Source organism: Ovis aries, chromosome 3 (genome assembly GCF_016772045.2).
Source record: "Ovis aries strain OAR_USU_Benz2616 breed Rambouillet chromosome 3, ARS-UI_Ramb_v3.0, whole genome shotgun sequence".
Classification (NCBI taxonomy): Eukaryota; Metazoa; Chordata; class Mammalia; order Artiodactyla; family Bovidae; genus Ovis; species Ovis aries.
Window position 1 is genome coordinate 86,970,811 of NC_056056.1, and position 26,167 is coordinate 86,996,977.

Consider the following 26,167-nt stretch of genomic DNA (forward strand, 5'->3'; position numbering starts at 1 on the left):
TGGGCTACAGTCCATGGGGTCGCAAAAGAGTCAGATATGACTGAGTGACTAATACTTACACATTATCTTAATGAAGGGCTGCTGATCATAAAGATTCCCAGGTAGAGGAGCCTGGGGCATACTGTTGATAGTAAAAGCTCTAAGTAGGTCTGGGGAAGGAGTTTTATTTCAACATATGCTCCATTGTCCCTGGGACTTGTAGCAAACTGCAGAGAATTGGTTTGATGTCAGCAATTTGCACAGGGGTTTCTGGTAATTTTGAAGGAGATAATATTCTTGGCTGGGATGGAAAGAAAAGATTTTCTAGGTGATGAGATTGATGCAGGAACAGGCAAACTTTAGCCCCCAGGTCAAATCCAGCTTACCACCTATTTTGTAAATAAAGTTTTATTCGAATAGGACATGCTCCTTCATATAGTAGCTGCTTTCATGCCAGAATGGTGGAGTTGAGTACCTGAGACAGAGGCTGCTTCCCTGGGAGCTCAGCTGGTAAAGAATCCACCTTCAATGCAGGAGTGAAAAAGTGAAAGTTAGTTGCTAAATTGTGTCTGACTTTTTGCATTCCATGGACTGCAGCCTGTCCTGCTCCTCTGTCCGTGGAATTCTCCAGGCAAGAGTACTGGAGTGGGTTGGTATTTCCTTCTCCAAGGGATCATCCCAACCCAGGGATCAGACTTGGGCCTCCTACATTGCAGGCACATTCTTTACCAACTGAGCCACTAGGGAATGCAGGAGACCCTGGTTCAATTCCTGGGTTGGGAAGATCCACTGGAGAAGGGATAGACCACCCACTCCAGTATTCTTGGGCTTCCCTTGTGGCTCAGACAGTAAAGCATCTGCCTACAGTATGGGAGACCTGGGTTCAGTCCCTGGGTCAGGAAGATCCCCTGGAGAAGGGAATGGCTGGCTACCCACTCCAGTATTCTTGCCTGGAGAATCCCATGGACAGAGGGGCCTAACAGGCTGCAGTCTGTGAGCAGCTTTCACTTTATTGACTCCCTAAGTTAAGGACTTAACCCAACTCCAAGCACATACTTCTTTGGATCTAGGGCAGATGTTTTCACAGGAAGTCTTGAGGATAATGGCCTTAGGGATGCACCTTGTGAGAGTCCATTAAGAAAATCAGCAGTTATGGTACAGTGAGGAGTGCTGTGGGAGGGAAAATAACACCTGAATAAACTTAGCTGTGGTGTGAGGGAAGAGCAGTGTCAGTGAGGGCTTCTCAAAAAAGCATCAGCCAAAGAAGAACCATCAAGGGATGCCATATGGAAATGAGTCAAGTAAGGGATTAAGACGGGAAAAGTGGAAGATGGATGTGATGGGTTAGGGACCAGCAAGTATTATGGAAAGGGCCAGGTAGTAAATAGGTTTGGATTTGTTGAATATCTTCTCTGTTGCAGCCACTCAACTCTGCCATAGACAGTATGTAAATAAATGAGTACAGCTGTATACCAATAAAACTATTTACAGCAGTAGGTGGAAGGCTGGATGATGGGCCAGATTTGGCCTGCAGACTGTGTTTCCCAACCTATTTTCTGGACAAAGAAAACTTATAACTGGAAACAGAGCTGGCTTATTTATATCTTATTTCCAGTACAGAATAGTGGAGAGGATAAGTTCAGGAGAAGATGATGAATCCAGTTCTGAACGTGCTGAGTTTGAGTCCACGTAACAGTGTGTAGTAGGCAGTTGGAAATCCTGGTCTGGGTTTCAGAGACCTGAGCTGAGAATGTTGTTTTGGTGAGTAGAGAGAGAATGGAGATTTGAGAGTAGGCTGAACCTGTGGTCTGGATAAAGTTACCTAGGAAGAGTGTATTACTGTTTTGAGAGGAGAAGGTGCCAAGGATACACCTTCACAACACCAACATTCAAGGAGCCAGGACCAGTATAACAGCTTACAGAGGAAATGGGAAACTATTCTGAACTTGGACACTGGTGTTTAGGTCTTTTTTCAACGACATAGGTATGCTGTGATTAAATTTTGTGTTGTTTGGGATGCGTATGGATCTTAAAAGTGCTTTCCAGTTTATTCTGGAGTTTGGAGGTATGTTCATAGTTTTATGATTTAGTTCTCCATTACTTAGCAAATCCACACATGATTTTATAGTTCTGATAAAGCAGAATTTATTGCATATTACTTACTACTCATGTATTTCCAGTGGATTCATGGGTTCTACTTAGGAATTCCATAATATATTCTGGCAAATGACCTCAGACATTTTTAGCTTTGTTTTCAGCCTATAGAGTATTGAAAAAAGTATGGGATTTGAAGTCAAAGAGGTGAAGATCGAGTCTGATTCTACTGTTTAAATTTAGGATAGTAAACTAAATTTATTTAATCACTCTCAGTCTCAGAGTAACTTGTTCAGGACACATAGCTTTTGTGTGGCAGGTCCTAGGATTTAGGCACAGATTTGCGAGACTCCAAAGGATACATGCAGATTTCCCTGCAATGCAGGAGACGCAGGTTCGATCCCTGGGTTGGGAAGATCCCCTGGAGAAGGATATGGCGACCTATTTCAGTATTCTTGCCTGGAAAATCCTTTGGACAGAGGAGCCTGGCAGGCTACAGTCCATGGGGTTGCAAAAGAGACAGGACTTAGCAATAAAATAACAACAACAAAAGGAAAGCTTGGGTTTCTTTCCAAAGGACGGGTATGATTTATTATATGGGTATATGTTTATTCTCTTTTCTGACAAGAATACAGTTTGATTAACCGTAGTATTTGTTAACAATTATAAACAAGGCATTTTTTTCTAAAAAATTTTTAATTGAAATATACTTGTTTACAATATTGTGTTAGTTTCAGGCATATATCAAAGGGATTCAGTGTGTGTATATATATATGTATATATATATATTCAATTTTTATATATATTGTATATATACATATATTTTTCAGATTATCTTCCATTATAGGTTATTATAAGATATAAAATATAGTTCCCTTTCAGAGAAGGCAATGGCAACCCACTCCAGTACTCTTGCCTGGAAAATCCCATGGACGGACGAGCCTGGTAGGCTGCAGTCCATGGGGTCTCGGAGAGTCGGACACGACTAAGCGACTTCACTTTCACTTTTCATTTTCATGCATTGGGGAAGAAAATGGCAACCCACTCCAGTGTTCTTGCCTGGAGAATCCCCCGGACAGCAGAACTTGATGGGCTGCCGTCTATGGGGTCGCACAGAGTCGGTCACGACTGAAGCGACTTAGCAGCAGCAGCATAGTTCCCTTTGTTGAACAGTAAATCCTTATTGCTTATCTGTTTTTTTGTATAGTAGTTTGTATCTGCTAATCCCATACTCCTAATTTATCCTTGCCCTCCTCATCCCCTTCGGTAACCATACATTTCTCTAAGTCTGTTTTTGTTTTGTATATAGATTCATTTGTATTTTCTTTTAGATCCCACAGATAAGTGATATCAAATAATATTTGTTTTCCTCAGACTGGCTTATTTCACTTGGTATGATATTCTCTGGGTCCATCCATGTTGCTGTAAATGGCAGTGTTTCATTCTTTTTTATGGCTAAGTAATATTCAATTGTATATATATATACACCACATCTTCTTAAGCTGCCATCTGTTCTGCTGCCATCTGTGCCATCTGTTGATGGCCATTTGGGTTGTTTCCATGTCTTGGCTATTGTAAATAGTGCTGCTATGAACATTGGGGTGCATGTGTGTTTTTGAATTAAAGAGTTTTTGTTTTTTGCGGATATATGCCCAGAAATGGGATTGCTGAATCATATGGTGGCGATATTTTCAGTTTTTTGAGGAACCTCCGTATCAATGCTGTTTCTCATAGTAGCTATACCAGTTTACATTCCCACCAACAGTGTAGGAAGCTTCCCTTTTCCCTGCACCCTCTCCAGCATTTTTTATTTATAGATTTTTTTTATGCTAGTCAGTAATCAACAAAGTGTTATTGAAAGTTTAAAATTTGTGGACAAAAATATCCTGCACAAATACAAATTGATTTCTGAAAATTAAAAAAAATGACAAAATTATTAATCTGAACAGTGACTGATGAAAATGTCAATTTTTACAGGGCTGCAGTGGCTTGTGTTGGAGCATTTTATGAAAAAATGGGGAGAATGTTAGGCAGTGCATTTCCAGAAACAGTGAATAATCTTTTGAAATCTCTGAAGAGTGCAGAGGTAAGTTTTACAACAAGTATTAAATGTTTTGCTTGTGGTGGGAGTTAGGTGTTAGGTAAAACCTGTGTTTGCCTTTTTTCTGTTAAATGTATTACTTATATGGGTTAACAAGAGGGTAATTTAAAATTATTACTTGTAAAAAATATTACTTGCCCTTTGTTTTAATGCATAGTTCCTCATATTTCAAAGAGAAAGGAAATTATGCTTTTCCTTAACAAAGAAGAGGTTTACATTAATCCCAGGGATATTTTTGTAGTGCCATATTATTTTTTTGTACCATAGCTAATGTATTAGTTTTCTAGGGCTGCTTTAATAAATTACCACAGAATGGATGGCTTAAAACAACAGAAATTTATTAGGTCCCAATTCTGGAGGTTTAAGTCTGAAATCAAGGTATGAGCAGGGCCATTTTTCCCCTGATGACTCTTGGGAATAATGCTTCCTTGCCTTCTTAAAGGGTACCAGTGATTGAATTAGGGTTCACCCTGATCTAGTATGACCTCATCTTTACTTGATGTCGTTTCTCTCTCAGTTCAGTTCAGTTGCTCAGTCATGTCCGACTCTTTGCAACCCCATGGACTGCAGCACACCAGGCCTCCCTGTCCATCACCAACTCCTGGAGTTCACTCGAACTCATGTCAGTGATTCCATCAAACCATCTCATCCTCTCTCATCCCCTTTTCTTCTTGCCCTCAATCTTTCCCAGTATCAGGGTCTTTTCAGATGAGTCAGCTCTTCACATCAGGTGGCCAAACTATTGGAATTTCAGCTTCAACATCAGTCCTTCCAGTGAATATTCAGGACTGATCTCCTTTAGGATGGACTGGTTGGATCTCCTTGCAGTTCAAGGGACTCTCAAGAGTCTTCTTCAACACCACAATTCAAAAACATCAATTCTTCGGCTCACAGCTTTCTTTATAGTCCAACTCTCACATCTATACATGACTAGTGGAAAAACCATAGCTTTGACTACATGGACTTTTGTTGGCAAAGTAATGTCCCTGCTTTTTAATATGCTGTCTAGATTGGTCATAACTTTCCTTCCAAGGAGTAAGCATCTTTTAATTTTATGGCTGCAGTCACCATTTGCAGTGATTTTGGAGCCCCCAAAAATAAAGTCTGACACTGTTTCTACTGTTTCCCCATCTATTTGCCATGAAGCGATGAGACCAGATGCCGTGATCTTCATTTTCTTAATGTTGAGCTTTAAGCCAACTTTTTCACTCTCCTCTTTCACTTTCATCAAGAGGCTCTTTAGTTCCTCTTCACTTTCTGCCATAAGGGTGGTGTCATCTGCATATCTGAGGTTATTGATATTTCTCCCGGCAATCTTAATTCCAGCTTGTGCTTCATCTTCTCCAGCGTTTCTCATGATGTACTCTGCATATAAGTTAAATAAGCAGGGTGACAGTATACAGCCTTGACACACTCCTTTTCCTATTTGGAACCAGTCTGTTGCTCCATGTCCAGTTCTAACTGTTGCTTCCTGATCTGCGTACAGATTTCTCAGGAGACAGGTCAGATGGTCTGGTAGTTCCATCTCTTTCAGAATTTTCCACAGTTTGTTGTGATCCACACAGTCAAAGGCTTTGGCATAGTCAATAAAGTAGAAACAGATATTTTTCTGTAAATCTGTTGCTATTTCAATGATCCAGCTGATGTTGGTAATTTGATCTCTGGTTCCTCTGCCTTTTTAAATCCAGCGTGAACGTCTGGAAGTTCACGGTTCACCTACTGTTGAAGCCTGGCTTGGAGAATTTTGAGCATTACTTTGTTAGCGTGTGAAATGAGTGCAATTGTGCGGTAGTTTGAGCGTTCTTTGGCTTTGCCTTTCTTTGGGATTGGAATGAAAACTGACCTTTTCCAATCCTGTGGCCACTGGTGAGTTTTCCAAATTTGCTGGCATATTCAGTGCAGCACTTTCACAGCATCATCTTTCAGGATTTGAAAGAGCTCACCTGGAATTCCATCATCTTCAGTAGCTTTTTTCATAGTGATGCTTCCTAAGGTTATTTGGGAACCTTACTTCCAAATAAAGTCATGTTTACAGGTAACAGGGCATAGGACTGATCTTGTCTTTTGGCAGCACAGTATTCAATCCACAGCGGCTAATATGATATAAAGACAGTTCTGTTTTGTCATTTCAATTTGTTATTACTTCTGAAAATTCTTTGTTCAGTTGGGGTTAACTGAAAATAGACGAAGCACTGGTCTCATAGTCTAATTCTTTACCTTGGAAAACTAAAGGTTTCTTGGACAGCACCTCTTCTAAGAACTGTTTGTCTATTCATTTATTAAACAAGAGTTGAGGACATATTCTCAGGCATATCTTTAGGCTTGTAAAGATGGATAACATCTACCACTTGATCTCAAAAAGCTTACGATCTGATGAAAGAGATCTATATTTCAATCAGCTATCAGAAATATGAATCAAACACTGTAACAGTACAAAAACAACAGTTCAAATTAGTCCCAATAATTTCATAGTTTGGAATATATCTGAGAAGTTTTAAAACTGTGTTGGCTATTTTATTCCTCTTTTAGATGCTTTATATTACTTAGGTACTTTTTGTAACATTTTACATTCTGAAAGTTGGGATCCTTGAGAGATTATTATATTGAAGCTTTTGAATTTATCGTGTTCTCATTATTTGAAATTCAACAGATCCTGGAATATTAGAATATGTTTACTTATTGTAACATAATTTCTCAGGTATTATTTTGTTGAAGTTCATAATTATTTTTACCTTTTAGATACATTTTAGAATACTTTTTTATTTTTCATTACTTACTATTTATGTTTAGAATTAAGGCCATTAGGTGCAGAGAAATTTTGTGTATTGGTGTGTTCTCATTTAAATGTGGAATTTTCTTTATGTTCATGTGTAGTCTCAGGGGCGAAGTGAAATCTTAATGAGTCTACAGAAAGTTCTGAATGGACTGGGTGGTGCAGCAGCTTCCTGTCATCGTGATATTTACAAGAATGCCAGGTCCCTCTTAACTGACAGGTCAATGGCTGTTCGATGTGCAGTTGCCAAGGTTAGTTCTTAGTTGGTTTATAACATTGCTTCTTAACGTGCCCGCCCTTAAATAATCAGTGATTTTTTTTTCTTTGTTTTTAAATATGGTATGATTTTTGTTCCCATGGATTAGTTTCATTTCATTTTCTAGAGTCATATATAGATGGGAATGATGTTGTATGTCCTTTTTTTTTTGGCCTGGCTTCTTTCACTCAGCATAATTATTTTGAGATATGTCAGTGTTGTTACATGTATCGATAGTTCATTTCTTTTTATTGCTGGGTAGTATTTCATTGTATGGATATACCACAATTGGTGTATTCCCTCACCTATTATAAGTATTTAGGTTGCTTCAAATTTTGGCTATTACCAAAAAAGCTTCTGTGAACATCTGTGTACTAGTTTTTGTATGCTGCTGCTGCTGCTAAGTCGCTTCAGTCGTGTCCGACACTGTGCGATCCCATAGACGGCAGCCCACCAGGCTCCTCTGTCCCTGGGATTCTCCAGGCAAGAACACTGGAATGGGTTGCCGTTTCCTTCTCCAATGCATGAAAGTGAAAAGTGAAAGTGAAGTCGCTCAGTTGTGTCGGACTCTTCACAACCCCATGGACTGCAGCCTACCAGGCTCCTCTGTCCATGGGATTTTCCAGGCAAGAGTACTGGAGTGGGGTGCCATATAGACATATGCTTTTCTTTCACATGGATAAATACCTGGGAATGGTATGATTGGATCATATTCTAGATTTACATTTAATTTTTGGAGAAGTTCCCACCTTTTCCAAAGTATTGTGAAATTTCCTCTTTCTCCATGACCCTTAATCAACATTGAGTATTGCCAGTCTTTTAGCTTTTAACCATTCTTATAGATATGTACAGCTATCTCATTGTGGCTTTAATTTGCATTTCTAGACTAATGATCATTTTAGGTGCCTATTTGCCATTAACATCTTTAATAAAGAGTCTATCCAAAAATTTTTGCATTGTTGTTGAGTTATTTGTTTTCTTATTATTGAATTTTGAGAGTACTTTGTAGGTTCTTTATATATTTCTTTATCACATAGGTGATTTGCGAATATTTTCTCCCACCCTGTGGTCTGTCTGTTCATTCCCTAAATTGTTCCTTTCTATGAAGAGGAGTTTTGAATTTTGTCAAAGCCCAATTTATCAATTTTTATTATGTTAATTATGCTTTTAGTGTTGTATGTAAGGGGCTTCCCATGTAGCTCAGCTGGTAAAAAAAAAAAAAAAATCCACTTGCAATGCAGAAGACCCCAGTTTTATTCCTGGGTTGGGAATTTCCCCTGGAGAAGGGATAGGCTACCCACTGTGGTATTCATGGGCTTCTTTTGTGGCTCAGATGGTAAAGAATCCTCCTCTACTTCGGGAGACCTGGGTTTGATCCCTTGGTTGGGAAGATCCCCTGGAGGAGGGCATGGCAACCCACCGCTTGCCTGGAGAATCCCCATGGACAGAGGAGCCTGGTGGGCTACAGTCCAGTGAGTCTGGCAGGCTACAGTCCATGCAGGAGCAGAGAGTCAGACATGACTGAGCAACTAAGCACAGCACAGCATTGTATCTGAGAAAACTTCTCCTAGCCCAAGCTTTCTCCTGTGTTTCTTTCCAAATGAGTTTTATAATTTTACACTTGGGTATGTGATCCACTTTGAGTTACTTTTTGTATAGTGCAAGGTATGAATTAAAGATTTTTTTGTTTTGTTTTACACATGAATATTTACTCATTCTAGTGCCGTGTTGAAAAGGCTATCTTTTCTTCACTAAATTTCCTTTGCACCTTTGTTGAAAATCCGTTGTCCATATACTTGTGGGTCTGTTTTTGAAATCTCTGAATAGTTTCATTGAACTGTTCGTCTATCTTGATGTACCTTTCTTGATTACTGTAACTTTGAAGGTGTAAGTGAAAGTCGCTCAGTCCTGTCCAACTCTTTGTGACCCCATGAACTATATGGTCCATGGAATTCTCCAGGCCAGAATACTGGAGTGGGTAGCCTTTCCCTTCACCAGGGGATCTTCCCAACCCAGGGATTGAACCCAGGTCTCTCACATTGCGGGCAGATTCTTTACCAACTGAGCCATAAGGGAAGCCCAAGAATACTGGTGTGGGTGGTCTGTCTTTTCTCCAGTGGATCTTCCCAACCCAGGAATCAAACCAAGGTCTTCTGCATTGCAGGCGGATTCTTTACCAACTAAACTATCAGGGAAGCTCAACTTTATAGTGCCTTAAAATCAAGTAGTGTCAGCCCTTCAACATTGTCTTTTTCAAAATAGTTTTGAGTATTTTCAGTCCTTTGAATTTCCATAGAAATTTTAGCTTATCAATCTCTACAAAAATAGCATGCTGGAATTTTTATTCAAGTTGCACCAAGTCTATAAATAAATTTGGGGAGAGTTGACAGCTTATCATTAAGTCCGACTCGTAAATAGGATATCTCTATCTCCCATTCATTTAGGTCTTCTGTGATCACTCTTAGCAACATTTTGTGGTTTTCAGATGCAGAGACCTTGCATATCTTTTGTCAGCTTTATTGTTAACTATTTCATATTTTTATGCTATTTTAAATAGTATTGATGAAAAAAATTTTTTAATTTCTAATTGTTCATTGCTGACATAGAGAAATACAGTTGCTTTGTACATTGATCTTGTATCCACCAACCTTCCTAAACTGTTATTAATTCTATGTCAGCTTTTTTTTTTTTTTTAGTGTTTTATTTATTTGGCTGTGTCAGATTGTAGCTGTGGCATGTGGGATCTAGTTCCCTGACCAGGGATCAAACCCAGGCCCCCTGCACTGGAAGTACAGAGTCTTAGCCGCTGGACCACCAGGGAAGTCCCCATGTCGCTTTTTAAGTGGATTCTTTCAGATGTTCTGTATAGACAATCATATTGCCTATGAGCAGAGACAGTTCTGCTTCTTTTCCAGTCTGGATGCCTTTTATTTATTTTTCTTTCTTACTGTACTTCCTGACCAGATCCTTCAGTTCTGTGTTGAATAGAAAACATGAGAGCCAACATTCTTGTCTTGTTCTTGATCCTTAAAGGGAAAATATTCAGTCCTTCACCATTAAGTATGATGTTAACTGTCAGTTTTCTTTGATGACCTTTATCAGGTTGAGGAAATACCCTTATATTCCTAGCCTTCCAAGAAGTTTTTGTTAAGAATATATTTTAGATTTTGTCAAATGCCTGTTTGTTTGTTTGTTTGTTTTTAATTTGATTTCTAGTGTTGTTTCTGTTTTCTAACTAAGTTTTTTATTTTAGGATAATTGTATGATAATTGTAGGTTTACATGCAGGGTCTTCCCAAGTGGCTTCTCAAGTGGTAAAGAAACCGTCTGCCAGTGCAGGAGACATGAGTTTGATCCCTGAGTCAAGAAGATCCCCTGGAGGAGGAGATGGCATATTCTTGCCTGAGATGGCATATTCTGGCCTGGATAGTCCCATGGACAGAGGAGCCTGGCGGCTATAGTCCATGGGGTCATAAAGAGTCCGACATGACTGAGTAACTAAGCACATCATATGCAGGTTTTCATGCAGTTGTAAGAAATAATTTAGAGAGATCTTTATAAACTTATACCTAGTTCCCCCCCATGGTAATATCTTGAAAAAGCATACGGCATTACAAGCAGCGTAATACAATAGTGACATTGACACAGTCCACTGATCTTGTTCAGTTTTCCCCAGTTTTACTTATAATCTGTTAAATGTTTCTTTAGCATTTAATGAGATGAATAATATGAATTTTTTTCCAGCTTGCTAATGAATTACACTAATTAGTTTTAGAGTTTTAATCAGTCTTTCATTCCTAGGATAAACCCTGCTGGGTCGTGATACATATTCATTTTCTATGTTGTTGGATTAGAATTATTAAAAGTTTGTGTACACATTTTGCATCTACATCCGTGGCAGGTATTGGTATGTAGTTTTCTTCCCTTGTGATGTCTTTGTCAGATTTCAATATCAGGGTCAGTATGTTGAGTTGGGAAGTATACCCTTCTCCTCAATTTGCTGAAAGAGTTTATTTAGGATTGGCATTATTTCTTGCTTAAACATTTGGTTGAATCCATCAGTACAACTCTCTGGGTCTCCAGTTTTCTTTGGGGAAAGATTTTAAACTACAAATTCAGTTTTTAAAATAGATATTGGGCTGTTTAGGTTATCTGTTTCTTCTTGAGTGAGTTGTCTGTTTCATCTAAGTTGTCAAATATATTTTCCTTTTCATATATACTGAATTTGCAGTTATGTGATTCCTCATTCCTAATTTTGATAGTCTGTGTCTTTTCTTTCTTTTTTCTCATCTGTCTGGCTAGAGATTTAGCAGATATGTCGGTTGTTTCAGACAAGCAGCTTTTGGTTTCATTTCTGCTTTTCAGTTTTCTGGTTGATTGATTTCCTCTCTTAACTGTATTGTTTCCTATTTTCCTGCTTACTTTGTGTTGAATTCGGTCTGTGTCATCTAGTTTTTCAGTTAGAGGCTGAGATTATTGATTTGAGACTCTTCTTTCTAACACAGGACTTCAGGTTATGTATTTCCTCCTACCTGCTGGAAACTCAAGGGAGTATGCTGGGACAACTGTAGGGTTCAACTGGTGTTTTTTATCTCTTAAGGATTAGCATTCTTCATTGCCTGATGGCCAGTGTCTTCAAAACTGTTGTTTCATGTATTTTGTCCATATTTTGTTGTTGTTGTTATTTCAGAAGAGAGAATAATTCTGGTTTTTGTTACCTTTGTCTCTGGAAGCAGAAGTTCTAATCCATTTATTGTTATTATTTTTAAAATTCCAGTGTCTCCTAGAACTACAGAATGAAGCTGTGTTCATGTGGACTGCTGAACTGGAAAATATAGCCACTCTCTGCTTTAAGGCTTTGGAAAACTCTAACTATGGGGTACGAGTGGCAGTGTCTAAACTCTTAGGAACAGTCATGGCTACAGCACTGATGCCAAAACAAGCAACAGGTATCATTTTCCAGCCCCCAATCTAGAGTGTAACAGGTGTCTGAAGATATATGGAATGCTTCCTTCTAGATGATGTACTACTTCTAGGCAAGTCAGTTTAAAGGGTTTAAATTATTAAATATGCTTGTCTACATTTTCATAAAATAGTTCCCACATGACTTTTTCCTTGATATGGGCAGGACATTTTTTATGATAATAGTGAACAAGATTACATGTAGCAAGTATGTTGGACATATAAACAAATAAGATTTATGGAGTGGTCTTGTATCCATCCACATGTACAGGGACTAGAACCTGCCAGAGTAGATCTCCATTCGTAGCAAAGTATAATTTTCCTTTTCTTGACCATTATTATAAGCAGACTCGGAGGCAGTGCTGATCTCCTCAGTTATTTCTGCTGTGCCTCATAGTTCCATGGAGATGCTTCAGGGGCAGCTCTGAGTAGCTGTGGAGTGAGCCCAGCTCTGCTGCTGTCCCCATGCCTCCTCCATCTCTGTATTGTAGAAAAAGGCTCAGATTACAGGTTCAGGTCCTAGCTCTTATGTTTATTTGCTGTGAAACCCTTTGAACTTTGGTCTTTTCATCGTTAATGATAATTATTTCAATGTTTGAATTAGGTAACAATGATAATGATGATAGGTAACATTCATTAAGTGCTAACTATGAATGAGAGCAGAGTTATTTTATTTAATCCTCTCAAAAGCCCTATTAATCCTGAGTATTGCTGTTATTCTCATTTTATAAACAAGGAAATTGAGGCTTAGAGAGATGGTGTCATTTGTGGTGTAATGAGTGTTCTATTAAGTGAAATCAAAACCCAGGCATCAAATTCTAAAGTCCATGTACCGAATTATGAGCTTTATGCCTGTTCTGCAGAATTTTTGTGAGGATTGTATTTGCTACTCTATATGAAAGGACTTTATAAAGTAGGACAGCTCTTTACCAGGGGTAACAAGTTGGTTGCAGTCCAGTGACATTTCAACCCATAGGTTAACTGTTGTACAGAAAGCATGGTCTTGACAAAGTTTCATTGTGTCCATCTCAATTGTGAGTGAGGGCTGTGATCAGTTAGCATTACCTGCTATGGATGTACTTTGTCCCTGTCGTGTTCCTCATATAAAGTTAGCATAATTGTTAGACTATTTTGTCATAGTATTGAATTGTTTTTAATTTGTAGCACCTTCCTTTTTTTTTTTAGCATTTTTTGCTTCAAAATTAAATTTATTTTTACAAATACTTTGTAAATTGTAAGATTATAAGAAATAAATGACTGTCTCCTTTGTAGTAGTTTAAGTATCCTTAAAAATAAATGCTTGAGTTTTAAAGCTAGATTATTAGAAAACATTTAAATAGCAAAATATATTTGCTTTATAAATTTGCTTTTTTTTTCCTGAAAGTAATGCGCCAGAATGTGAAGCGAGCAACCTTTGATGAAGTCTTAGAACTCATGGCCACAGGATTTCTGCGTGGAGGGTCAGGTTTCTTAAAGAGTGGTGGAGAAATGTTAAAAGTTGGAGGGTCTGTTAATCGTGAAGTGAGAGTTGGAGTTACACAGGTTTGTAATATATATGTATAAAAGAATTCTGTTCATATCACTTGTGAAATTTCATCGAAGACTTGTACTAAGTAATAGCACATACAGAGATTTTTAATGCTATCTAAAATTTAATAAGTAAAAATGTCTTTCAAAGCATTCCTCTTACTAAATGAATGAACTGCATTCAAACTGTAAATCGCATGCTTACATGGAACGCTAGATGCCTAATGATGTGTGATAAACCTGTATCTGCTGCATCTATCGGTCTGTAACAGAATTTTCCCAAATTTTACCTGGCAGAAAACCAGATGTAGAATAGTTTAGTTTTAACTGGAATTTTATTCAAGTAGCTTGAAGAATTTAGATTTTAATGTTTTCAGCAACCCTTGTAGCTAAAAATATTGGTTGGTACTTTGGATTTATCATCATTGCTTAATCACCAATGTGCTTATGAAGTTAAACCTTATGTGAGATCATTTCAGAATAATAATTAATACCAAATAAGATATTACAGTTAATAATATAATAATAATAGTTAACATCTAATACAAAGAGTTGGACACAACTGAGCACACACACATTAAAATGAAATGATTTTTTTGTGATCTTAGTCAAAATCATCCAATTATACCTTGTTCCAGAAACAAATGTAAAATAAAAGTAAAGCGTTTCCACCTAATAGTCATAAGTGAATGTTTTATAGCTCTAGGTCAGCATTTATTTAGCATGTTGGGGCTTATTACTGTATCGTCTTCATCAGGGCTTCCCAGGTGGCTTGGTGGTAGAGAATCCACCTCTCAGTGCAGGAGTTGCAAGAGACCTGGGTTCGATCCCTGAGTTGGGAAGACCCCCTGGAGTAGGAAATGGCAACCCACTGCAGTGTTCTTGCTGGGAAAATCCTATGGACCGAGGAGCCTGATGAGCTACAGTCCTTGGGGTCACAGAGAGTTGGCCACGACTGAGTGCACACACTGACACACATACATCACCTCCATCCCCTCCATCCCCTCCATCCCCACGGTGATTTCACCTTTTCTTCCCACGCACACCACTCTCTGTTCTTCATGAAGCTATTATCCCAAGAACTGTGTTTAGTTAAAGATACTTCAACCAGTAAATCCTATGCTACAAGTACTAGAAAGGTCTCAAGTTTTAAATTTTCTCAGTTGTAATCTCAAAGATAAGTTATTTTGCATGCTGTCATCAGTTATTTACATAGTTGTTTTATCTGTAATTTCAGTTTGTGTGTATAAATTTACCTGAAGTTGTATCTTAATCTGTTTACAGGCATATGTTGTTTTTGTAACAACATTGGGTGGCCAGTGGTTGGAGCGTAGCTTTGCTACATTCTTGTCTCATGTACTTGATCTGGTTTCCCATCCTCGGGCAACACAAACACATGTGGAGGCTGTGTATTCCAGACGATGTGTCTCCTTTATCCTAAGAGCTACCGTGGGCAGTTTGCTAGGTGAAAAAGCCCAGATTGCAGCTGCCAAAGAGATATGCCAGGCGATTGGAAAACAAATGAAAGCAGTAGGTAAGAATTGATGTCATGGTATGTGTTGTTGATTATTAGTCATTTAGTTCTTTATTGCTACCCTTAATAAATACTGATAGGTCTGATTAGTTCATATCTCTTTCTGGAATGTGTGGGTTTTTTTTTCCTTCTTTTCTTCCACCACGCCATGCAGCATGTGGGATTTTAATTTCCCAATCAGGGATTGAACCCATGCCCCATGCATTAGAAGTATGGAGTCTTAGCCACTGGACCACCAAGGAAGTCTCTGACTGTGTTTTAATAGTCCTTTTTATTGTGTACTCTTATTTGATATTAAAATAACATATAATTACAGTAAATTGGAGTTTTTTAATATTTGGGTAGTGTGTTTGTAAGATTAGGTTTTTTCTGTTTTGTTCCTAGTACCTTTACTGATTTTATAGCTCTCCTGGTATGCAGTAGCATATTGAGGAATCTTTGAGGGATAACCTATTATGGTTTTTCTTCTTGGAGCCTGTTTTATAAATACATGTTGTTTTCCCCACCCTTATTAGGCTTGATATGAAGACTTAAAAACAGTTACAGGTGATTTTTAACCCATTGCAGAGTATGCTGTGAAGCCTCAGTAATTCATAATTAAAAGAAACCTTCTAGGCAGTATCAATTTTATAACTTTTTCAGATGAACTAATAGTTATTCAGTATTTGAGATTGCAAACGAGTAATTCAGGTTTTGAGCAATGAGTAGGATAAAGTTACTGTCGTCTTGGTGCTTATAATACAATTAGGGAACTAATGCAAGGTAAAATATAAATTCTATGAGATAGTTTATTTTATCACTGTTGTGAATATATATTAATCAAGAAAAGTATATTGCCTAACAGATGTCTTTAGAAATAAGAATTTAAAGACTGTATAATATCCAGGACTTTATATCTAGAGAATTAATAAATTCTTATGAAATTAATGAAAGTGAGTTTTTTTGTTATAGTTAGTAGCTTACTAGGCAAATATATTTTAAATGGACTAACTGAAAGGAATTAAAAGATGTTCAAATTAATGAGGTATTGTTAGATATGTTAAAGTAGTAATCTGTCCTAGATTCACAACTTTAAAGATATTTGTTTGTTGATTCATTAAAGAAATGTTTGCGTGACAAAAACACTGCCATATGGTAGGAGTAAAATAGCAAGCCACACAGATAGCACTTGTTTCAGTTCAGTTCAGTCACTCAGTCGTGTCCGACTCTTTGTGACCCCATGAATTGCAGCACGCCAGGCCTCCCTGTCCATTACCAGCTCCCGGAGTTCACTTAGACTCACGTCCATCGGGTCAGTGATGCCATCCAGCCATCTCATCCTCTGTTGTCCCCTTCTCCTCCTGCCCCCAATCCCTCCCAGCATCAGAGTCTTTTCCAATGAGTCAGCTCTTCGCATGAGGTGGCCAAAGTACTGGAGTTTCAGCTTTAGCATCATTCCTTCCAAAGAAATCCCAGGGTTGATCTCCTTCAGAATGGACTGGTTGGATCTCCTTGCAGTCCAAGGAACTCTCAAGAGTCTTCTCCAACACCATAGTTCAAAAGCATCAATTCTTCGGCGCTCAGCCTTCTTCACAGTCCAACTCTCACATCCATACATGACCACTGGAAAAACCATAGCCTTGACTTAGGGAAATTCTAATTTAGTAACCAAAGGAGAGAGTCCATGCATTTCCAAGTCCAGAAGTATCTCAGGAGAAAAGAGGTGTTTAATTTTAGTCCATAATGTATTAATCAGTTATTTCCTATTATTCTATATTTTATAGCCTGTTAATTCATAATGAATGTAAATAAGAAAGTTTGTTACTCTCATTTCAGAGTCTTAAGGTCATAGATTAGTCATTTGATTCTTAAAATAGTAAAAGAATTAAACACAGTGCTATGTATCTGGAATTTATGGGCCAGGATATAGTCTTAATTAGTAATTTGATAAGGAGTTTTTCATTTTTTCATGATTAAATACATATCAATTCTATTGGAAGCTAAAAGATGGGGGAAAGGGTCAACAACATTAATGGAAACTTTGAGGAACATCTCAGTAAGAAATTCTAAAGTCACTCTCTTTATAGATACTCTTTCTGGTCAGTAATTTGACAGTGATGCTACCAACACATTGCAGCTCTTAAATGGTAAAGTAACAGTAATAGCTCCTAATGTTTACTGAATGTGTACTAGAGGCATCATTGATTTTTTTATCATTGTAATTTTGATTTGTGTTTCCCTAATTATTAGAGATCTTAGTTTTCTGAATGTTGAGCTTTAAGCCAACTTTTTCACTCTCTTCTTCACTTTCATCAAGAGGCTTTTGAGTTCCTCTTCACTTTCTGCCATAAGGGTGGTGTCATCTGCACATCTGAGGTTATTGATATTTCTCCCGGCAATCTTGATTCCAGCTTGTGCTTCTTCCAGCCCAGCGTTTCTCATGAGGTACTCTGCATAGAAGTTAAATAAGCAGGGTGACAATATACAGCCTTGATGTACTCCTTTTCCTATTTGGAACCAATCTGTTGTTCCATGTCCAGTTCTAACTGTTGCTTCCTGACCTGCATATAGGTTTCTCAAGAGGCAGGTCAGGTGGTCTGTATTCCCATCTCTTTCAGAATTTTCCACAGTTTATTGTGATCCACACAGTCAAAGGCTTTGGCATAGTCAATAAAGCAGAAATAGATGTTTTTCTGGAACAGTCTCACTTTTTTGATGATCCAGCGGATGTTGGCCATTTGATCTCTGGTTCCTCTGCCTTTTCCAGCTTGACCATCTGGAAGTTCACGTATTGCTGAAGATCATGGCATCTGGTCCCATCACTTCATGGGAAATAGATGGGGAAACAGTGGAAACAGTGGCAGACTATTTTTTTGGGCTCCAAAATCACTGCAGATGGTGATTGCAGCCATGAAATTAAAAGATGCTTACTCCTTGGAAGGAAAGTTATGACTAACCTAGATAGCATATTCAAAAGCAGAGACATTACTTTGCCAGCAAAGGTCCATCTAGTCAAGGCTGTGGTTTTTCCAGTAGTCATACGTGGATGTGAGAGTTGGACTGTGAAGAAAGCTGAGTGCCAAAGAATTGATGCTTTTGAACTGTGGAGTTGGAGAAGACTCTTGAGAGTCCCTTGGACTGCAAGAAGATCCAACCAGTCCATGCTAAAGGAGATCAGTCCTGGTGGTTCTTTGGAAACACTGATGCTAAAGCTGAAACTCCAATACTTTGGCCACTTCATGCGAAGAGCTGACTCACTGGAAAAGACCCTGATACTGGGAGGATTGAGGGCAGGAGGAGAAGGGGACGACAGGATGAGATGGCTGGATGGTATCACCAACTCGATGGACATGAGTTTGGGCAAACTCCGGGAGTTGGTGATGGACAGGGATGCCTGGCGTGCTGTGATTCACGGGGTCACAAAGAGTTGGACACGACTGAGCGACAGAACTGAACTGAATTATTAGAGATACAAACACAGTTCTTAACAGTCAGGCATTCAGCTTGTATAATTTAAAAACATAAAATTGTATAGATCAAATAATTATATCATGGTTTAATTCACCCACATTCCATGCCTGATTTTGTGTTTCCAGAAGCAGTAGTGAATGACACTAGTGGGGAGAACAAGTCTGGAGCAGCAGACATTGCGGCAAGCCAGCATGTGATGGTCTGTGCCCTGCAGGAGCTTGGGAGCCTGGTGCAGAGCCTGAATGCCACCGCGTCCCCTCTTATTCAGGAAGCATCTATAGGTGTGGTGTTCACTTATAGGCCGGAATATTTTTTTCAATATTTTTAAAAGTCATAAGTGTGATTGATAAACTCCCAATTGGTTGCTTAACATGGTAATTAGCAGTTTAAATCATCCATTAAAAGTTGGGTTTTATTTAGAATTATTTATTTGTGATAATGAATCTTGAATTAAATATTAAAATATTGCTTTGAGAGACAGAAACAGTCATGGTAGTTTTGTTTCTAAACTTTATTGAATACATCAGCATTTTATAATTCATTGGATATAATTGTACCATGTTCTTTGTAGAAAACTTTCCTTTAAAGTACTTACCTGTTTATAAGTTGAGATGTGTGTGTTTTTTGGCAGCAGTTCTGAAAGTATCTGTGTAAAATTGTAACACAATATTAATGGTGGTGTTATACATAGTCTTTTAACTCATTAAATTGTGTGACTTCATTAAAGAGTAATTCTGAGTATTTTTTAGGTCTTTTGGAGACTGTGACCTCAGTGCTTCTCCATCCAAGCATGGCAGCTCGACTTGCTGCTGCCTGGTGTTTGCGCTGTGTGGCTGTGGCGTTACCTTTCCAGTTGACGCCATTTCTAGACAGATGTGCAGAACGGCTCAACAGCTTAAAAACTTCGCCAGAAGCTGTTAGTGGATACAGTTTTGCAATGGCTGCTTTGTTAGGTGGAGTTCATCAGTGTCCTTTGGGCATTCCTCATGCCAAGGGAAAGGTATGACAAAGATCCTAGAATTTTAAGTGCTAACCCGTGGGCTTTATTTAGTCTTCATTGGAATACCTTCTGTGTTTGATGTTGAACTGGATGATTGAACAAAAACAGTTTTGCGTGATAATAAGTGACATAGTATTCTGTTTATATGGAGTTAGGCCGTGCTGTGCTGCGCTTAGTCGCTAAGTCGTGTCCGACTCTTTGTGACCCCATGTACTGTAGCCCACCAGGCTCTTCTGTCCATGGGGATTCTCCAGGCAAGAATACTGGAGTAGACTGCCATACCCTTCTCCAGAGGATATTCCCAACCCAGGGATCAAACCCAGGTCTCCCACACTGCAGGCAGATTCCTTATCGTCTGAGCCACCCAGGAAGGCTGTGAATACTGGAGTGGGTAGCCTATCGCTTCTCCAGGGGATCTTCCCGGCCAGGAACTGAACCGGGGCCTCCTGCATTGCAGGCGGATTCTTTACCAGCTGAGCTACCGGGGAAGCCCATATGGAGTTGACAGACCCTAATTAAAATTTGATACTTACTTCTGTTACAGAAATAATAGGTTTTGTCTGGGTATAATATCATTTTATGATTTATTTTAGAGAGATATTAGAAAAACCTTATGCTGATTCTTTAGAAATCAGAGCTTTTCTTTGGAGTTTTAGAAATATAATTCACATTGCTATATTCAAAATGTCAAGAGAATGTGCTGTTGCTATAGTTAGCATTTTGGTAATACTTAATAAAATTTGAATAGCTGTCATGAATCAGTTACCTTTTTTTCGCCTTTCTTTCTGCTATACCATATACTACTATGAAGATTTTCTTCTTAGGAATATAAGTGTTTATATAAGTATTTTTTGCAATTTCATATTGGGCTAAATTTTTTAATTTTTCTTTTTTCTGGGTTACTTGGCCCGTGTCCGTTCATTTCTGTGACTTCGATAGCTCCTGCTCAAACCCGGGCTTCCATCTCCGTTTGTCACATGCTTGTCTCCTACTGATTTTCCTTCTTCGGAGTCTTTTTCTCCCATCTCTTCCATGTTTTATATGTGCTCAAAGACCCTTAGAGACTACGCAGGATCAGAGAATAAACTATAATCACCTCTGTCTGCTAAACTTGTACTTTCATAATTTGCTTTAATTCTTTCCTTTCATTATAGTTTCCCATTGCCCTCGTCAGACTAGCCACATTGCTTTTTTTCCAAGCTTTTCTTCAGCCTCCATGTCTTTGCTTATGCTAACATCTTACATTAGAATTTCATCTCTCTTGTTAACCTGCACCAAACTTAGCTGCTTTGTTTAGAAGCCCAGTTCAAGTTCCATCTCTTCCATGAAATGCCTTCAAAGCTACCCAGTCTGTGGTAGCCTTTCTGTCTGCTGACCACTGCATCTGTACTGTTACTCTGTCGTTTGATCGTATGCTGCTTGTTACTTCCTTTTCTTCCTATGTCTTTTCTAACCACTTTAAGATTAGCTTAATGGCAAATTTATAATAAGAGTTCAACAAATCTTTAAGTGTAGGTTTACAGTGTTACTGCTAATAGCATTTATTAAGTGACTGCATGGATCAGCACCATTCTGAGTGCTTTCCTGTATTAACTTATGTAATCCACACGTGAGTGACGTTGGTTCTCCTGTTATTCCTATTTTAGCAACGAGGCATAGAGATGAAGTTACTCTAGGTTGGAAAGCTAGGGAATGACAAAACTGGGATATGAACTCAGGCATCTTGGCTCTGCAAGTCATATTCTTAACCACTGTGCTGTTCTGGGTCTTCTCTGAGTCAGCAGTGCAGTTGAGATTGATTAGGTATTGATGTTGCCTCTTTAAAAGCATGTTAACAGCAACAACAAAAAAGGACAAATTCTTTTTTAATAAAAGTATACTAGCTATGTATTTTCTTTTTTGATCTTGGTTACTTGTTTAAATTAAAATCCAGTTCTAAACCTCTCTTGCAGATGGTGGTTAGTATTGCTGAAGATCTCTTACGAACTGCTGCCCAAAATAGCAGGCTGTCTTTACAGCGCACCCAAGCTGGATGGCTCTTACTTGGAGCACTCATGACTTTAGGTACAGCTGTAACTGAGTGGGATTTTATCTTATTCTGTAACTGTCAGTAGACTGTAAAGAAAGTTTAAAAGTATTCAACTTCACATTCTAGACTTTGAATGAGGCTGTAAAATGATAATGATGTTTTTCTCATCATTTGGTTTGAGCTTTTTCAGTAATTTCTATTTATGTACACTTACTGAGAAAGTGAAAGTCACTCTGTTGTGTCTGGCCCTTTGCAACCCCATGGACTGTATATTCCATGCAATTCTCTAAGACATAATACTGGAGCTGGAGTGGGTATCCTTTCTCTTCTCCAGGGGATCTTCCCAACCCAGGGATTGAACCCAGGTCTCCCACATTGCAGGTGGATTCTTTACCAACTGAGCCAAGTTTCACCTTTACCATCAGAATAGCCATGGTCTAACTGATTAGTCTATTAAAAGAAATGAGGTATTCCATGCCCAAAGTGAAGGCTAGTGACCTGATTTTACTAGGATGATAAAGTCACACAGTAAATAATATCTCTTGTTGGCTTTACATCCTTGGGGTTATTCTTATGCACTTCACTGTCCTAAGTGTTATGACAAATCTGAGATGCAGATAAAGTTTAGCATTATACATAGAACAGAAGTACATGTTATTATTGTCATAATATATGGTATCAATGTTATCACTGTAATAAGGTGTGTCCACTTTTTACTTCACATTTTCGGCTTCTACTATAAAAAGTATGTGTATGTACTAACTGCAGAGTTGCTAACTGCTTGATTCATCTACCTTTTGAAAATAGAACCTTGATCTGGTTTTCTAAAGAAAATAATAAGTGGTAACTTTTTTCCAGAACATTAGTTAAGTATGTTATGTGGTATATTAAATGAATTCCTTAGCAGTATAAATATAGGTTCCTACTTCTAAATATACCACTCCATGAAAATTAACATATAAATTGCCCTTAAAATGGAGTAGTAAATATTCATATGTATGTGTTTAGGAACAGGTGTGTATGTTTATATACATATATGTTTATAGAAAAGATATCATGAAATATGTCCTAGATAACTTTATTGTTGATAGAATGTAATCTGTCATTCTAAATATATCTGAGTAATTTCCTTTAGATGACATTTTATGGATTTATTTTATGTTGGATGCTATAAATATTGTTAGTTTCTGGATGAATATTACTATGCTTCAGTAGATATATATTTTACTTACAGAATAAAAAACATTTTGAAAATGTTAAGAGATTAAGATAGAGATAAGAATTATTGTTAAAGCTTATTTGGGGCTCTTTTCTATGACTTTTTTTTGTAGTGTTATACATAGTATGGTTTTGTATTCCCATTTTCTTGGTTAGGACCATCTGTTGTTCGTTACCATCTACCCAAGATGTTGTTATTGTGGCGAAACGTTTTCCCTCGTTCTTTAAAGGAATTGGAGGCTGAGAAGGCCCGAGGCGATTCTTTTACCTGGCAGGTAACATTGGAAGGTCGTGCTGGAGCTTTATGTGGTAAGAACTGAAGGGATTACACTTTCACAATATTATTTTCTTACTAAAATATTTGTGAAGTGAAGGTAAATCATTGCTTCAGTTTTTTATGTTAATATATAATGATGAGTTTGTAGACTTGTACATTTAGAAAAAAAACTTTGTAAATAATCTATACCAGTTTACTAATTTTGTAGTAAAAATGAAGTTAAGTCTTTGAAAAGGAGGTTAGAGTTTGTGATCAAACAAGAGCTAGAATCCAGGCCTCTTAATTCCCAGTTACTGCAGTATTCCACCTGAAGAAGCACTGAGTCATCATGTGAAAAAACCCAGTGCTTATTTAAAGGAAAAAGAAACTCAGGATTACCAAGTTTACTGAGTTTACAGTTAGTCTTTTTTATACAAATAGCTGTTTTCTCCTATCAGATCTACAAAGGTTGATACATTTTTTAGATATCAGCATTTTCAACAAGTGTGAAATAAAGTTGTTTTTGTTTGGGAGTCAGCAATTTATAGGAAAGGCTCAAGTTTTGTTTTATTTGGGAACTAAAATTACACTGAGTGACTATGCTTTTTTGTTTTTTTACTTTATTTGAAGATGAAAAGTACTTCTTTTTCCAAACTGTGGGAGATGGATGTGCACTTAACCATAAACACGGCAGGGCAGAGTGTCAGTTTTGTGCCCATATATCTGAGAGATGGTAGCTCTACTGCTAAAGAGCCCACAAAGATACTTCTGCTCACTGGGGCTTTATGTCCGTTCTTGGTTCTCTTCTGAAACAGCTCTCTTTTTCAGTCATCTGAATTCACATGGGGTCATAGACCTCTGAATTCTCGCTCATGGAAGTCTTCTTAAGAGACATCTCCCCTTCCTCTGCCTCTGTTGTCCACTCTTCTAGCCTTTTCTAATGAGTTTTCTCTGTCGTTGCAGTTGGCTCTTCTTTTGGTTTGGCCTTGTTTTAGAACCTGATGTTTTTGTAATAATTAAAAATTTTAGGAATCTTTATATAACTTATAAATTGTTTATCTTCACAAAAGCTGTTTCAAATCAGTCTTTTTAAAATTTTTATCTAGCAATGAGGAGTTTTGTTGCACATTGTCCTGAACTCCTAACTGAAGATGTGATTAGAAAATTGATGACCCCTATTGAATGTGCCATGACTATGATGTCACAGTAAGTAGGCAATTAGAACACATTAACATCCAATTTTATATATTTAAAAATTGCCATGTTTTGTAATTCCCTATACTGTCATATAGAAAATGTACTAAACTTTATGTAAAGTGACTTTAAAAATTACAGTGATATAGGTTGAAATAAAATTGTGTTTTATAGTGTTTCTCTTACTAATAGTAAAAGTCACAAAATAAAACAAAAACATAATACTTATCAGTGTACTTTGACGGTACATTGATATCGTCTGGATATCATCTGGATATCACATTGATTTGACTGGAAAAGAATGTTTTAAGTACTGCTTATTCTATAAGCTGATACGAACTATACTTTTGACATTTTAGCATCCCCTCTGTAATTAAAGCCCACGGAGCTCATCTGAAAGCTAGTGCTGCCATGGTCCGTTTACGGCTTTACGATATCTTGGCGTTGTTACCTCCAAAAACGTACGAAGGTAAGTAAAACTTGTGGATGTTTAATAAAAATTCTTCATTATGCCTTTCCAGCTCTTCACAGTATCATCGAGTTCTGACCCTGGCTACCTAACTGACTCACTATGCAAAGGAAGGCCACCATTTTCCTTTTCATCATACTGAGTGGCTAACGCTTGTTGAGCACTGCTGTGTTTCAGGTCCCATCCTAAGCCCTTTATAAGTATTAGTATCTTTGACTCTAACCACAGACCTTATAAGGCTAAAATATAGCTTTGTTTAAAGGTGAAAAATCTTGGGTACTTAGAGGTTGTGTAGCTTGCACGGGTCTGGGAGGTAGTAGCAGAGCTTGGATTCAAACCCAGCTGGTTCATATTCAGAGTCTATGCTTTTGATGACTATCCTGTTATGATATAGCCAATAATTTAGGAATCTGGAGGGAGAATATTAATGTACTTTTGCAGAAATTAAATGTCATATAAATGTTAATATCCCAGTGCAAACATGACTGAGAACTTTGATAGGCCCTGGTTCAGTGTTTGCACATCATTGAGTAATTAATAGTAAATAATAATCATATTTAACATATTTTAAATAAAGAACTTTTCCTGAATTTGAGTCTTTTATTTAAATAATTTGGACTAAAAGGCATAATCCAATAATAAAGAAGTGCCATTATTGTGTATTAAAACTAGCAATGAAACATTTAATACTGATTTTTAAAAAAAGGAAATAGGGATTTAATTATTTTACTTCTGTTGAACATATTGCTGCTCTTTGTAGGTAATAATTGTCATCTTCTTAAAAAGTATTATTTTTTATCTGATCTGAGTTCTGTTTTATAGGCTCTTTCAACGCACTTCTTAGAGAGCTGGTGGCAGAATTCACTTTAACCGACAACTCAGCCAATACAACTACTTCCCTCCTCAGATCCCTCTGCCACTATGATGATAGTGTTCTACTTGGGTCCTGGCTTCAAGAAACTGATCATAAATCAATTGAAGACCAGGTAGTAAACTATACATTGAAATGATTACTAGCTTGATTGATAAACAGTGGTACTAGTATACATTGTCATTTTAAAAGAAAATATTGTAGACTGAGGTTTACTTTTCATTTATCTTTCTTGAGACATTTAAAAGTATCTTATTAGTGGTGGATAAATAAGGAGAAAAGGTAAGCAGCAATAGTTAGAATTGGGTGAGTTGTCTTTATTTAATAGGCTGTGTATTTAGGTATCCTGTGGCTGCTTTTGCAAAGATCAATTTTGACTAGCTTTTTGGTTGTTGGTGTTCTGTTTTGGTTTAGTTTATTTTGTGACAGATTAGAGAGAAATAAAATTTAGTAGA

At 37.7% G+C, this 26,167-nt stretch overlaps 1 protein-coding gene across 6 annotated transcripts in view; it reads left to right on the top strand.

Annotated features, from left to right (window-relative positions):
- The window catches only part of HEATR5B (HEAT repeat containing 5B), a 99,634-nt gene that overhangs the window by 4,335 nt on the left and 69,132 nt on the right, over positions 1-26,167 (top strand). For all 6 annotated transcript variants that reach the window (XM_042246275.1, XM_060412259.1, XM_042246276.1 and 3 more), the window contains exons 4-15: positions 4,051-4,159; positions 7,049-7,198; positions 11,980-12,151; positions 13,549-13,706; positions 14,976-15,225; positions 18,801-18,956; positions 19,425-19,675; positions 21,628-21,739; positions 23,079-23,231; positions 24,285-24,384; positions 24,732-24,841; positions 25,664-25,827. In XM_042246275.1, coding sequence (XP_042102209.1) covers positions 4,051-4,159; positions 7,049-7,198; positions 11,980-12,151; positions 13,549-13,706; positions 14,976-15,225; positions 18,801-18,956; positions 19,425-19,675; positions 21,628-21,739; positions 23,079-23,231; positions 24,285-24,384; positions 24,732-24,841; positions 25,664-25,827 — 1,885 coding nt within the window. The remainder of the gene's footprint in view (positions 1-4,050; positions 4,160-7,048; positions 7,199-11,979; positions 12,152-13,548; positions 13,707-14,975; positions 15,226-18,800; positions 18,957-19,424; positions 19,676-21,627; positions 21,740-23,078; positions 23,232-24,284; positions 24,385-24,731; positions 24,842-25,663; positions 25,828-26,167) is intronic.